This window comes from Oncorhynchus gorbuscha, linkage group LG08 (genome assembly GCF_021184085.1).
Source record: "Oncorhynchus gorbuscha isolate QuinsamMale2020 ecotype Even-year linkage group LG08, OgorEven_v1.0, whole genome shotgun sequence".
NCBI lineage: Eukaryota > Metazoa > Chordata > Actinopteri > Salmoniformes > Salmonidae > Oncorhynchus > Oncorhynchus gorbuscha.
In genome coordinates, this window is record NC_060180.1 from 53,480,094 (window position 1) to 53,496,339 (window position 16,246).

The window sequence follows — 16,246 nt, forward strand, 5'->3', positions numbered from 1 at the left end:
TCCCCCCAGAAATGTCCGGGAACTTACAGGTGCATCGGTGGAAGAGTAGGGTAACAGCTCACAGCAAGAACTGGCAAATATGGTGCAGTCCATGAGGAGGAGATGCACTGGAGTACTTAATGCAGCTGGTGGCCACACCAGTTAGTGACTGTTACTTTTGATTCTGACCCCCCTTTGTTCAGGGACACATTATTCAATTTCTGTTAGCCACATGTCTGTGGAACTTGTTCAGTTTACGTCTCAGTTATTGAATCTTATTATGTTCATACAAATATTTACACGTAAGTTTGCTGAAAATAAATGCAGTTGACAGTGAGAGGACGTTTCTTTTTTCGCTGAGTTTAGAAACATCAGTATCCTCTGCTCCTATATGGCAAACAATATGTGAGTGAAGTGAATGAGACTGCGGCTTAAAATAATCACCAGAGATGATCAGAATAAAAGCTTAGGGTTTCAGTTGTTAATACCTCCTCTCCTGTTGAGCTTTGCGTATCCAGCCCCATATCCACTGGAATACACAGAAGAGCTGGTAAAAGCTGTGTGAGAGAGTGGCGTGGCCAACGCTTCATCACATTTCCCTGGAGGGAAACACAAAACACAAGACACAGACAAGGGGAGAACGAGTCATCGTCTCATAAAATGACACTTCAGCATGTTGTAACAACTTATTTGAGTCAGTGTTATTTTCTTCCTTATAATTGTATTTTATATTACTTCATATACTGCTCAAACATAGACAGAGAGCATTATATGTATTGGAGAGACATTATGAGAAACGTCCATGAGACGTCTTCCCATTCACACCCTTTTCAATAGCAGTTCCTTGGTGGTGATGATTGGAAGTCAAATGCCATTCAATATAAGTACAATATGTCTGTCCAATGAATATGGCAAGGCCATTTTCTGTCTGGTTTCCTGACCATTTTGGTTATTATTGAACACATCAATAGCAATACATGAATAGCTTAGCATCTTCAGCCTGTTATGTTCCTGGTAGACACTTTTGATCTTGACTGATAGACACACTCAGTCTTAATGAATAACTTTCCATAGACTCCAACAGACTCTTATCGCAATTTGTGCTGATGACTCAGTCTTACTTTGCTACAGAGGTCAAGGGTTAGAATTTGGGGCTGCATTTCAGAACTCTCTTCACACTCTCTACAATCTAATTAACTAGAGGCCTCCAAATCAACACGCACCACTCATGTTTAAATGGAGCTGAGGAGGTCAACATCATTTCCAAAAGTCAATTAGCACTCTTGAATCTGTAGCCATAAGCCAGATACATTTTATAGACTTCAAAAACAACTGTATGGACTTCAGGAAAGGTTACACAGCGCCCTCACTACCTTTAATGATGTAGCTACCTCCTACCTGCTAACTTGATCTAGAAGAACTAGCTGTATAACTCCTCTCTGTATAACAATTCCTGAGGTTTCCCTATATATCCAATCCTGCTTGATAAATAACATGCAGGAATTGTGTCAATATTTCCCTGTGAAATCACAGACTATGAAATGACCAGTAAACATTGGACCAAAGTTATTGTGGGGAACTGAATCACCTGCATTATTAATGTTGCTGGACAGCTGAGTACCTATTGAGTTACATAGATTGTTTGTTACTATCCCTTCATTTGCCTCGAATAACATTTAACAGAAAATTGCTTCTATCAACGTGTCTGCCCTGACTGACAAAGAATGAACACTTGCTATTTGATGGAAACATGAAAGAACAAACAAACAAGTAATTTGCTCTTTGTATTTTGACAGGTGAAGAGGGAATGTAGCGCCTCACAACAGAAAATAAGGTATCAACGCAACAAACACTTTCTAAGACCCAAGAAATCAGGCAATTCTTGGCGTATGAAAACTTTGGTCTCCAAGGGAGTTGAAAAACATTGCCAGAAAATAACCCCCTACTTTCCAAGACACATTTTGTCAACAACTTTTTGAGAGAAGCACTTGAAAGTGCAAAGAGAATGTTAATCACGATACTGTAGCTGTGGCATTAGGATGTTTTCTTCACGTCAGATTTGTCATCTGCTGAGTATTGATGGAGTTTTACTCATCATCTGTGTGCAAATATTGTGCTGTGTGCTAACACTCACACTCTCGCTCACACACGGTGCGGTAGGCCTGATCACCAGTGATGATGAGACAGCCTACAGGGAGGAGGTCAGTGACCTGGCAGTGTGGAGCCGGAGCAACAAACTCTCCCTCAACGTCAGTAAGACCAAGAAAGGGGGTGGGGGGCGAGCACACCCAAAACCACATCGACATGGCTGTAGTGGAGCGGGTCGAGAGCTTCAAGTTCCTTTGATTCCAAATCACTAAACATATGAAATGGTCCATGCACATACAGTCGTGAAGAAGGCATGGCAGCGCCTCTTCCCACTCAGGAGCTTATAATTGTTTGGCATGGGCCCTCAGATCCTCAAAAAGTTCTACAACTGCACAATTTAGAACATCTTCACTGTGCATCACTGCTTGCTATGGCAATAGCACCAACCTCGATCGCATGGTGCTACAGAGGATGGGTGAGGACATCCCAGTACACGACTGGGGTCGAGCTCCCTGCCATCCAGGACCTCTATATCAGGCGGTGTGAAAGGAAGTTCCAGAAAATCATTAAAACTCCAACCGCCCAAGCCATAGACTGTTCTCTCTGCTTCCGCACGGCAAGTGGTACCGGTGCATCAAGTCTGACACCAACAGGCTCTTGAACAGCTTCTATCCCCATGCAATACAATTCCTAAATAGCTATAAAAAATGGCTACAGGGACTATATGAGTTGAGCTTTGTATTTTACTCTTAATTTTGACTGTCTCTATGCACACTCATAGTGCCCTACACACTACGCGCACTGGTACTCCAACACACATACAAACACTCACTCTATCATTTGCTAACAAACATAATATGCACATATATTTATACTGACTCTACAAACACCCACTCACATACAATCATCATATACGCTGCTGCTACTCTTTTTATCATGTATCCTGTGGCCTAGTTACCTTAACCCTATACATATCTACCTCTATCTGTCATGTTTTGTCATTGATTATCATGTCTTGTCCCTGTGCTTCCCCTTCTATTCGTTTCCCTCTGCTGGTCTTATTAGGTTCTTTCCCTCTTTCTATCCCTCTCTCTCCCCCTCCCTCTCTCACTCTCTCGCTCTCTCTTCTCTCTATCGTTCCGTTCCTGCTCCCAGCTGTTCCTATTCCCCTAATCAATCATTTAGTCTTCCCACACCTGTTCCCGATCCTTTTCCCTGATTAGAGTCCCTATTTCTCTCCTTGTTTTCCGTTCCTGCCCTGTCGGATCCTTGTCTATATTCACCGTGCTGTGTCTATGTATTGCCCTGTCGTGTCGTGTTTCCCTCAGATGCTGCGTGGTGAGCAGGTGTCTGAGTCTGCTAGGTTCAAGTGCCTTCCCGAGGCAACCTGCAGTTCTTGATCAAGTCTCCAGTCTGTTCTCGTCTTTACGAGTAGTATTATGCCTTTTGTTTTGTAAAGTATCTTTACTGGATTAAAAAACTCTGTTTTCGCCAAGTCGCTTTTGGGTCCTCATTCACCTGCATAACAGAAGGATCCGACCAAGGAATGGACCCAGCGACTACAGATGCTCGTAACACTGCCGTCGAGATCCAAGGAGCCATGCTCGGCAGACACGAGCAGGAATTGTCTGCTGCTCGCCATGCCGTGGAGAACCTGGCCGCTCAGGTTTCCGACCTCTCTGGACAGTTCCAGAGTCTTCGTCTCGTGCCACCTGTTACTTCCTGGCCTGCCGAGTCTCCGGAACCTAGGGTTAATAACCCACCTTGCTACTCCGGGCAGCCCACGGAGTGCCGCTCCTTTCTCACCCAGTGTGATATTGTGTTCTCTCTCCAACCCAACACATACTCTAGCGAGAGAGCTCGGGTTGCTTACGTCATTTCACTCCTTACTGGCCGGGCTCGAGAGTGGGGCACAGCTATCTGGGAGGCAAGGGCTGATTGTTCTAACAATTACCAGAACTTTAAAGAGGAGATGATTCGGGTTTTTGACCGTTCAGTTTTTGGTGGGGAGGCTTCTAGGGCCCTGGCTTCCCTATGCCAAGGTGATCGATCCATAACGGATTACTCTATAGAGTTTCGCACTCTTGCTGCCTCTAGTGACTGGAACGAGCCGGCGCTGCTCGCTCGTTTTCTGGAGGGACTCCACGCAGTGGTCAAAGATGAGATTCTCTCTCGGGAGGTTCCTTCCAGTGTGGACTCTTTGATTGCTCTCGCCATCCGCATAGAACGACGGGTAGATCTTCGTCACCAAGCTTGTGGAAGAGAGCTCGCGTCAACGGTGTTTCCCTGCTCCGCATCGCAACCATCTCCCTCCTCTGGCTCAGAGACTGAGCCCATGCAGCTGGGAGGTATTCGCATCTCGACCAAGGAGAGGGAACGGAGGATCACCAACCGCCTGTGCCTCTATTGCGGATTTGATGGACATTTTGTCAATTCATGTCCAGTAAAGGCCAGAGCTCATCAGTAAGCGGAGGGCTACTGGTGAGCGCTACTACTCAGGTCTCTTCATCTAGATCCTGTACTACTATGTCGGTCCATCTATGCTGGACCGGTTCGGGTGCTACATGCAGTGCCTTGATTGACTCTGGGGCTGAGGGTTGTTTCATGGACGAAGCATGGGCTCGGAAACATGACATTCCTTTCAGACAGTTAGACAAGCCTACGCCCATGTTTGCCTTAGATGGTAGTCATCTTCCCAGTATCAGATTTGAGACACTACCTTTAACTCTCACAGTATCTGGTAACCACAGTGAGACTATTTCTTTTTTGATTTTTCGTTCACCTTTTACACCTGTTGTTTTGGGTCATCCCTGGCTAGTATGTCATAATCCTTCTATTAATTTGTCTAGTAATTCTATCCTATCCTGGAACGTTTCTTGTCATGTGAAGTGTTTAATGTCTGCCATCCCTCCCATTTCTTCTGTCCCCACTTCTCAGGAGGAACCTGGCGATTTGACAGGAGTGCCGGAGGAATATCATGATCTGCGCACGGTCTTCAGTCGGTCCCGAGCCAACTCCCTTCCTCCTCACCGGTCGTATGATTGTAGTATTGATCTCCTTCCGGGGACCACTCCTCCTCGGGGTAGACTATACTCTCTGTCGGCTCCCGAACGTAAGGCTCTCGAGGATTATTTATCTGTGTCTCTTGACGCCGGTACCATAGTGCCTTCTTCCTCTCCGGCCGGGGCGGGGTTCTTTTTGTTAAGAAGAAGGACGGTACTCTGCGCCCCTGCGTGGATTATCGAGGGCTGAATGACATAACGGTTAAGAATCGTTATCCGCTTCCCCTTATGTCATCAGCCTTCGAGATTCTGCAGGGAGCCAGGTGCTTTACTAAGTTGGACCTTCGTAACGCTTACCATCTCGTGCGCATCAGAGAGGGGGACGAGTGGAAAACGGCGTTTAACACTCCGTTAGGGCATTTTGAGTACCGGGTTCTGCCGTTTGGTCTCGCCAATGCGCCAGCTGTTTTTCAGGCATTAGTTAATGATGTTCTGAGAGACATGCTGAACATCTTTGTTTTTGTCTATCTTGACGATATCCTGATTTTTTCACCGTCACTCGAGATTCATGTTCAGCACGTTCGACGTGTTCTACAGCGCCTTTTAGAGAATTGTCTCTACGTAAAGGCTGAGAAGTGCTCTTTTCATGTCTCCTCCGTTACTTTTCTCGGTTCCGTTATTTCCGCTGAAGGCATTCAGATGGATTCCGCTAAGGTCCAAGCTGTCAGTGATTGGCCCGTTCCAAGGTCACGTGTCGAGTTGCAGCGCTTTTTAGGTTTCGCTAATTTCTATCGGCGTTTCATTCGTAATTTCGGTCAAGTTGCTGCCCCTCTCACAGCTCTTACTTCTGTCAAGACGTGTTTTAAGTGGTCCGGTTCCGCCCAGGGAGCTTTTGATCTTCTAAAAGAACGTTTTACGTCCGCTCCTATCCTCGTTACTCCTGACGTCACTAGACAATTCATTGTCGAGGTTGACGCTTCAGAGGTAGGCGTGGGAGCCATTCTATCCCAGCGCTTCCAGTCTGACGATAAGGTTCATCCTTGCGCTTATTTTTCTCATCGCCTGTCGCCATCTGAGCGCAACTATGATGTGGGTAACCGTGAACTGCTCGCCATCCGCTTAGCCCTAGGCGAATGGCGACAGTGGTTGGAGGGGGCGACCGTTCCTTTTGTCATTTGGACAGACCATAAGAACCTTGAGTACATCCGTTCTGCCAAACGACTTAATGCCCGTCAAGCTCGTTGGGCGTTGTTTTTCGCTCGTTTCGAGTTTGTGATTTCTTACCGTCCGGGTAGCAAAAACACCAAGCCTGATGCCTTATCCCGTCTGTTTAGTTCTTCTGTGGCTTCTACTGATCCCGAGGGGATTCTTCCTTATGGGCGTGTTGTCGGGTTGACAGTCTGGGGAATTGAAAGACAGGTTAAGCAAGCACTCACGCACACTGCGTCGCCGCGCGCTTGTCCTAGTAACCTCCTTTTCGTTCCTGTTTCCACTCGTCTGGCTGTTCTTCAGTGGGCTCACTCTGCCAAGTTAGCTGGTCATCCCGGTGTTCGAGGCACTCTTGCGTCTATTCGCCAGCGCTTTTGGTGGCCGACTCAGGAGCGTGACACGCGCCGTTTCGTGGCTGCTTGTTCGGACTGCGCGCAGACTAAGTCGGGTAACTCTCCTCCTGCCGGTCGTCTCAGACCGCTCCCCATTCCTTCTCGACCATGGTCTCACATCGCCCTAGACTTCATTACCGGTCTGCCTTTGTCTGCGGGGAAGACTGTGATTCTTACGGTTGTCGATAGGTTCTCTAAGGCGGCACATTTCATTCCCCTCGCTAAACTTCCTTCCGCTAAGGAGACGGCACAAATCATCATCGAGAATGTGTTCAGAATTCATGGCCTCCCGTTAGACGCCGTTTCAGACAGAGGCCCGCAATTCACGTCACAGTTTTGGAGGGAGTTCTGTCGTTTGATTGGTGCGTCCGTCAGTCTCTCTTCCGGGTTTCATCCCCAGTCTAACGGTCAAGCAGAGAGGGCCAATCAGACGATTGGTCGCATACTACGCAGCCTTTCTTTCAGAAACCCTGCGTCTTGGGCAGAACAGCTCCCCTGGGCAGAATAAGCTCACAACTCGCTTCCTTCGTCTGCTACCGGGTTATCTCCGTTTCAGAGTAGTCTGGGTTACCAGCCTCCTCTGTTCTCATCCCAGCTTGCCGAGTCCAGCGTTCCCTCCGCTCAAGCGTTTGTCCAACGTTGTGAGCGCACCTGGAGGAGGGTGAGGTCTGCACTTTGCCGTTACAGGGCACAGACTGTGAGAGCCGCCAATAAACGCAGGATTAAGAGTCCAAGGTATTGTTGCGGCCAGAGAGTGTGGCTTTCCACTCGCAACCTTCCTCTTACGACAGCTTCTCGTAAGTTGACTCCGCGGTTCATTGGTCCGTTCCGTGTCTCCCAGGTCGTCAATCCTGTCGCTGTGCGACTGCTTCTTCCGCGACATCTTCGTCGCGTCCATCCTGTCTTCCATGTCTCCTGTGTCAAGCCCTTTCTTCGCACCCCCGTTCGTCTTCCCTCCCCCCCTCCCGTCCTTGTCGAGAGCGCACCTATTTACAAGGTACGTAAGATCATGGACATGCGTTCTCGGGGACGGGGTCACCAATACTTAGTGGATTGGGAGGGTTACGGTCCTGAGGAGAGGAGTTGGGTTCCGTCTCGGGACGTGCTGGACCGTTCACTTATTGATGATTTCCTCCGTTGCCGCCAGGGTTCCTCCTCGAGTGCGCCAGGAGGCGCTCGGTGAGTGGGGGGGTACTGTCATGTTTTGTCATTGATTATCATGTCTTGTCCCTGTGCTTCCCCTTCTATTCGTTTCCCTCTGCTGGTCTTATTAGGTTCTTTCCCTCTTTCTATCCCTCTCTCTCCCCCTCCCTCTCTCACTCTCTCGCTCTCTCTTCTCTCTATCGTTCCGTTCCTGCTCCCAGCTGTTCCTATTCCCCTAATCAATCATTTAGTCTTCCCACACCTGTTCCCGATCCTTTTCCCTGATTAGAGTCCCTATTTCTCTCCTTGTTTTCCGTTCCTGCCCTGTCGGATCCTTGTCTATATTCACCGTGCTGTGTCTATGTATTGCCCTGTCGTGTCGTGTTTCCCTCAGATGCTGCGTGGTGAGCAGGTGTCTGAGTCTGCTAGGTTCAAGTGCCTTCCCGAGGCAACCTGCAGTTCTTGATCAAGTCTCCAGTCTGTTCTCGTCTTTACGAGTAGTATTATGCCTTTTGTTTTGTAAAGTATCTTTACTGGATTAAAAAACTCTGTTTTCGCCAAGTCGCTTTTGGGTCCTCATTCACCTGCATAACACTATCGATACAGTATCCTTACACATTGTAAAAATGGTTCTGGTACTGACCTTGTATACAGTACCAGTCAAACGTTTGGACAAACCTACTCATTCCAGGGTTTTTCTTTATTTTTACTTTTTTTTAAACATTGTAGTATAATAGTGAAGACATCAAAACTATTAAATAACACATATGGAATCATATAGTAACCAAAAAAAGAGTTTAAAAAAATAAAAAAATATTTTATATTTGAGATTCTCAAAGTAGCCACCCTTTGCCATGATGACAGCTTTGCACAATCTTGGCATTCTCTCAACCAGCTTCATGAGGTTGTTACCTGGAATGCATTTAAATGAACAGGTGTGTCTTGTTAAAAGTTAATGCAGTCGTGTTGTGGCAAGTCATGTTGTGACAAGGTAGGGGTAGTATACAGAAGATAGCCCTATTTGGTAAAAGACCAAGTCCATATTACGGCAAGAACAGCTCAAATAAGCAAATAGAAATGACAGTCTATCATTAATTAAGACATGAAGGCAGTCAAGTTAAAGTTTCTTCAAGTGCAGTTTCAAAAACCATCAAGCGCTGTGATGAAACTGGCTCTCATGAGGACCGCCACAAGAAAGGAAGACACAGAGTTACCTCTCCTGCAGAGGATAAGTTCATTAGAGTTATCAGCCTCAGAAATTGCAGCCCAAATAAATGCTTCACAGAGTTCAAGTAACCTGTTAAGCTTACCCCCTACTTTTTCGAACATTCTGTTAAAAATCTCGCAACATTTCAGCGCCCTGCTACTCATGCCAGGAATATAGTATATGCATATGATTAGTATGTGTGGATAGAAAACACTCAGACGTTTATAAAACTGGTTAAATCACGTCTGTGGCTTTAACATAACGTGTGTTTCATTGAAAAGTGCAGGAAAATCTGATCACTGAAAGTGGAAAAATATATCCATCCGCCGCTTCAACCCATTGTTATGGGCGAAAGACATTAAATATGGCTGAGGTTGCAGTACCTACAGCTTCCACACGATGTCAACAGTCTTGTCATTTGCCTAGGATTTGTTTCTTGGTCAAACGAACAAGAGACAACCCATTTCTTCCGGTCTCCGACCGGATATTTTGGTTGAGAAATAGACGGACAGTATTTCAAGATGGATCCCTATAGAAAACACTTAGTCTCGTGATTAATTTGATCGCTTATTAACGTTTACTAATACCTAAAGTTGCATAACAAAAGTATTTCGAAGTGTTTTGTGAAAGTTTATCATCTACTTTTTAAATTTTAAAAAATGACGTTATGTTATGAAACGCTATTTTTTTCATTTATCACACAGTCTACATAGAACGATATCTAGGCTATATATGGACCGATTTAATCGAAAAAAAGACCCAATAGTGATTATGGGACATCTAGGAGTGCCAACAAAGAAGATGGTCAAAGGTAATGAATGTTTTATATTTTATTGTGCGGTTTGTGTAGCGCCAAATATGCTAATTATTTTGTTTACGTCCCCTGCGGGTCTTTTGTGGTGTTACATGCTATCAGATAATAGCTTCTCATGCTTTCACCGAAAAGCATTTTAAAAATCTGACTTGTTGCCTGGATTCACAACGAGTGTAGCTTTAATTCAATACCCTGCATGTGTATTTTAATGAACGTTTGAGTTTTAACTAATACTATTAGCATTTAGCGTAGCGCATTTTCATTTCCAGAGCTCTAGGTGGGACGCCTGCGTGCCAGGTAGAAGCAAGAGGGTAACAGACACATCTCAACATCAACTCTTCTGAGGAGACTGCATGAATCAGGTCTTCATAGTTGAATTGCCCAGGCTGGGTATTATTCTACAATAAAGAAAATAGTAAAAATAAAGAAAAACACTGGAATGATTAGATGTGTCCAAACTTTTGACTGGTACTGTATATGCTTACTTACTTTATGGTGTTCTTCATTTCTTAGTTCTTATTTTTATATCTTGTGTGTTTTTGTTCTATCTTGTTATTTTTTGTATTCCATTGTTATTGATTGCTGTATTGTTGGGGTTAGAGCTTGCAAGAAAGGCATTTCACTGTACTTGTGCATGTGACATTAACACACACACACCTGCCGTGTCGAGCTTTGCATCATGATCGTTTATTGTAGTGAGATTGTCCCTGATGGTTAAAAACATACATTAAGTGAACCAGATGAATTCCTCAGTGCATAAAGGCATGGCTTAGAAAAGCTGACAACTCATTTCTCACTGCTGTGTATCTACTGTAGCTGTGGGATGAGCCTAGAACTCCTGATGTTATTGATTTGGCAATAGCGCCTGAGTGCTGTCTCCTGTGATAGCCTCATTTCCGCTAAGAGCACGAAACCTTTCGATATCATCAGCTACAGCAAGGTCCACTCATCTCATGTCTGGGACTGGCCCTACACATTTTCCTTAAATGCAGTGACAATCATTCCAGGAGCCTTGAGGCTTACGCAGCACAACATCAACAAACATTGGAGTTACACCAAAACAAATTAATTGAGCGCAATGACTAGAGGGGAGCTAATGTTGGAAAATGGTAGCTGGTTATTCTGTACATCGGCACCTTTTCCTAATTGCTAATTTCTTGTCTAACAGTACATGAGCTGCTGAGTTGTGTTTTAGCAAAGAATACCGGTAGGCAGTTTGTTATAGTTACATGACTTGGAACTAGGCCTATAATACCATATCTATTTACACAGAACGTTAGTGGGTGGCAAAGCGCTACCTCATTGAGCAGTGGTAATGTGGTTACTGGTGACTACCGCCACACGCCTACTAGCTGTCATCGAGTTAGGCCTGAGGCCTACAGCCAGACATGTCATTTTTTCATTTTATAAAGCAATTTAGAACTGGAAGCCTCCTAAATAGGCAACACAATGTTGATGGGGATAGGCTAATGAATTTGGTCCACCATGCTCCTTTAATTTGCTGCGCTTAAGGTCAGTGACACAATGGCAGAGTTGCTACTACACTGAGAAGTGTGGCATGTTAATCAGCCTGCTCGCTGGCCTCACACCGGAACACACAAATAATGGGTTAGATTCAATCTGCCACTGTGGAGATTCTGGCTTTCTGGGACTTATTAGCACAGCCTGAGCCTTGGCTGAAGCCAAGCTGTTATTGGAGCATGACCGGAGCTTAAACTAATGGAATGGCATGTTTTGTCACCTCCAATGTTAGAGACAGGAGTGAGAGAGTGAGCGAGACAGAGAGACAGGAGTGAGAGAGAGAGTGAGAGAGACAGAGAGAGAGAGAGAGAGAGAGAGAGAGAGAGAGAGAGAGAGAGAGAGAGAGAGAGAGAGAGAGAGAGACAGAGAGGGAGACAGAGAGAGACAGAGAGGAGAGAGAGAGAGACAGAGAGAGACAGAGAGAGAGAGAGAGAGAGAGAGAGAGAGAGAGGGAGAGACAGAGAGAGAGAGACAGAGAGAGAGAGAGAGAGAGAGAGAGAGAGAGAGAGAGAGACAGAGAGAGAGAGAGAGAGAGAGAGAGAGAGAGAGAGAGAGAGAGAGAGAGAGAGAGAGAGAGAGAGAGAGAGAGAGAGAGAGAGAGAGAGAGAGAGAGAGAGAGAGAGAGAGAGAGAGAGAGAGAGAGAGAGAGAGAGAGAGAGAGAGAGAGAGAGAGAGAGAGAGAGAGAGAGAGAGAGAGAGAGAGAGAGAGAGAGAGAGAGAGAGAGAGAGAGAGAGAGAGAGAGAGTGAGAGAGAGAGAGAGAGAGAGAGAGAGAGAGAGAGAGAGAGAGAGAGAGAGAGAGAGAGAGAGAGAGAGAGAGAGAGAGAGAGAGAGAGAGAAAATTGGAAGAACTTTGAAATTTGATGTCTTTTGGCTTCCATCCTTCTCTTCTCCTGTTATTCTTAGAACACTAATAAGTGAATGTCTCTATGACACCACACGTGCCGACAATACTAAACAGTATGTCCCTGAAAAGTCAAGGCCACTTGCTCACAGGATTCATCTAATAGTAGAAAAATAAAGTGTTAGTCAGAACAGTTTTACTTCACAATATCAGCAAATGAAGCTCTAAGAATAATTATTCTCATTCCGACCATTACTGTACTTTCATTCTGCTGTGACAATGAATTGCCCACTTCTCATTGAGCACCAAGTCTGATCCCTCTGAGTGGAAAATTAAAGAAGCCAAATCATTTACTCCGCTAGGAAGTTTGATAGAGTGATGTTTGAATGTTGAACTGTATTGTAGAACACATTAAAACATCAGAGAACAAGGAGAAAAATTGTGTGATGTGGTAGCAAATCAGAATTTGACTAATTCTTATCCACGGAGAAGCAATTCTGCTTCAAATGACATGTTTTACATGCCAGTCAAATTGACTTATAAATATTTTTTTTACATTTCCTTGCCTCTAGATTAGTATTAACAAAAGCAACAAGCTCTTAGAAGCCTTCCCTGTGAGATTTGCGAAGAGAGTAGCCAAGCATAAAATTAAACACGCTCGCTCCACCTCCTCCTGTCCTTCATTGCAAATGGATATTTGAGGCTTTTTGAGTGTTTAAATAACTCTCATGAAGCTGCCTCTTACTACCACACTGCTAGAAGCACATACAGCACTTGATCATTGCCAATTCAGACACAGGACATCGTTTGTCCATTTGTTACATCTGTAACTGCTATATAGTTATTTATCCCTGCCTACAGTCTTTGGTGTGGCATCCTTACGATAATTTGATGAGGCAATCTCTTCATCCAAATCACATATGATATTCTGCCAGAGAAAGGTGTGACATTGATCAATAATAAATGCCATCTAAGAACTGGAATAACCAGGGAAATAATTATATTATAATTGCCGACATAAACTGCATGGGTATAAACCTAATATGAACTCCTCATTGCACGTAATGCCGGGGGAGATATCAGTGATATCAGTGAACATGAGTCTGAATGAATACGGGGAGAGGTTCATCAAAAAGCTCATTCGAATAGAGGAACATGACATGGTTCACACCAAGTAGTCATCTTTTTATGTAGTAAGAATCTTAAATCCCGGGAATGCTTGTTATTGCCTCTGAAAGCTGCAGTACAGTCTGAAGTCTCCTCAGGGATATGTCTTACAAGCTCAATTAAAAATGTTTTGTTTTAAAATGTTTTTAAAATCCCCCCCCTCCCATACTAGATCTGAACTCTGAAATGAATTCAAACTCTTAACGCCTTCTTCTCATACAATTATCTGTATGCATCATTTAACAATCACACATTATACCACCATACTGCCGCTATATCTATGAAAAACATTCTGTTTAAATGTGCAATAAAAAGGGGACAAGGATTAATTAATAAGACAGGTTCTTTAACAGTAAACCAGAGCAGATGCTTTAAACAGAGTTATGTGCCTAAAGATCTGTGTCAGAGACAGGGTTAGTCCCATACGGACCTCCTTAATTTAGAGGCAATGGGGCCAAACTCAAACACACTCAACTATCCCCACATAGAATAAACACCATGTTTCAAACAGGATCCAGTTTAATACAGAACGAAGCTCAAAATACAATATGGGACTACATAAATCCAATATGGGACTACATCATTGTGCATGCTTTATTTAATAATAGATTTCATACAAAGCCATGTTTTTGGATCACTCCATTCACAAGAGCAGCAGGCTTTAAGTTAAGCCCCTGAAGCTTTTGTGATAAACAAAGCTATTCGATTTCCAATATTTAGCTAACTCAACTTCAGCTAATAACAATGAACAGGAAAAAATGTAGCCTCCTAAAATGATGACGTTGTTAAAATGTTATATGATTTTAATCTCTGATTCCAGGGTTGGGAGTAATCTTGAGAGTCGGACTGACTGACACTCCAAATGTTGTGATTACTTTTGTTGTGAACGCTGTCAATTATGCCTCTCAAACCCATCCCCATTCAAGTGGTAATGACTGAGCTAGGCTTTGAATGGCTCCCTCCTCAGCTCCCTCTCTTTGTTCGACCCAATCAGACTGAACACAGCATCTGCCCGCGGCGCTCACAAATGAATACTGATTTTGAATGAGAACATGTTCTGTCAAAAGCTAGTGATCCACGGGGGAGGTCTGCTGCCTGAAAGCGAGTGCACGAGTGCTTCCTTTATAATCTGCTCTTTCTGGGACTCAGAAACCCCAGTGATTCCCCTCACAATCACACGCAGAGAGTTATGACCGGCAATCAGCCATGGCAAGACATTGGGACTGGGAGTGTTTCCTATTATTTTCACCTCACATCCCAATTCAACTGCAAACAACATGGGATAAATGCACAATCACTTCAGATACGCATGTATAGGAGCCAAGCTGTCACCATATGTGCAACACCAGTGAATGTGGCAAAAAAACAGCCCAACATTTTATCGGAGATATGGTGTGGTTGTGTTTTTGATATTCTGGGGTCTGATTTTGGGCAGGTCTTTGTTCTGGAGGTGTCCATCAGGAGTGGACAAAAGGAGGAGCCTGTAGAATAGGGGGAGGGTCACGGTAAGTGCATCACATGGTTTGACAAATCAGGATGGCAGGTGTCCCGAATCTTAATGAGCTTTCTCATTTGCCTAACAAAAAAACACCAATCTAGAGGTTCATTCTCAAACAGGGGGATATGCAGCAAGATTACTATCTGGAGACGCAATCATTATTTCCCTACTTACATGACCCTGGCAGCAGCTTCAGTTCAATATTATTGGAAACATTTTGTTGTTTCGAGTCACCAGAGAAGAGTTGAAAATCAGTACAGCATTTGTAAGGAGTAGTCTCTCTTTCACACATAGTAATAGTCCTCTTTCTATTGTGCCAAATGTTTATATTACAGTGCATTATGCTCCAAATGTGCACGATGAGTCTGTTATTAAAGTTAGTTTGGTGAACTACAGAGAGACCTGATTTGTTTTTGGTCTATTCCCTATGGCTTCTCCATGCAGTTCTCTGAGCTACTTTAGTGAGGATTGACTGGGTTCATTTTTCAAATGTATTTCCTTTTAGTGGGCCAAATTGCATTACTCAGAGTTTGATTTATCTAAATCCTTTAGCCAGGGAAAGTCAATTGAGTCTCATGAATTAAGTGATTAATTCTAAGCTTTAATTTCACGTGATCTTTAAAATGTTTATACAATATATTGCCTGTTATCTTTAAGCAACAAGGCCCGAGGGGGTGTGGTACATGGCCTATATACTGTATCACAGCTAAGGGCTGTTCTTATGCATGACACAAAGCGGAGTACCTGGATACAACCCTTAGCCGTGGTATATTGGCCATATACCACAAACCCTCAAGTTGCCTTATTGCTATTATAAACTGTTCACCAACATAATTAGAGCAGTAAAAATAAATATTTTGTCTTACCCGTGGTATACAGTCTGATATACCACGGCTGTCAGCCAGTCAGCATTCAGTGCTCTAACCACCCAGTTTATAATGATCAATAACTTTGACACTTTTTTTTACACTGTATAAAATCATTGAGGCACAAATGTGGCACAAAGCCACTTGACCACAATGAGTCTGTCTTTATGTCCCAGAGGTACCTATAGATCACAAAGGTCAACACAGAGACATCAACAGAAGTCAAGGCTGATGGGTCCCTGGCTTCCCTCGTCATTGACACAAGGCACGATTCTGGTTTTAATTTATAATCCTTTATAATTTATAATCCTTTATTTAACCAGGTAAGTCACATACATAACTTGATAACCGGTCAGGGAAACCGCGACAATAATAATAATATTTCTATAGTAGTTCAACATTTGGCTAACACACAGTATAAATATGTAGATAAGGTAACCAAGAGGTTTACAGCTTAATCTGATCTGAGACATTCAGAAAGCTGAAATAAAACCCCATTAAACCTGAATCTAAATCT

The 16,246-nt window shown here is 44.0% G+C and overlaps 1 protein-coding gene across 1 annotated transcript in view; it reads right to left on the reverse strand.

Annotated features, from left to right (window-relative positions):
* The window catches only part of LOC124041818 (contactin-associated protein-like 2), a 73,353-nt gene that overhangs the window by 54,132 nt on the left and 2,975 nt on the right, over positions 1–16,246 (reverse strand). The window contains exon 2 of the mRNA XM_046359869.1: positions 468–578. Within this exon, the coding sequence (XP_046215825.1) occupies positions 468–578 (111 nt within the window). The remainder of the gene's footprint in view (positions 1–467; positions 579–16,246) is intronic.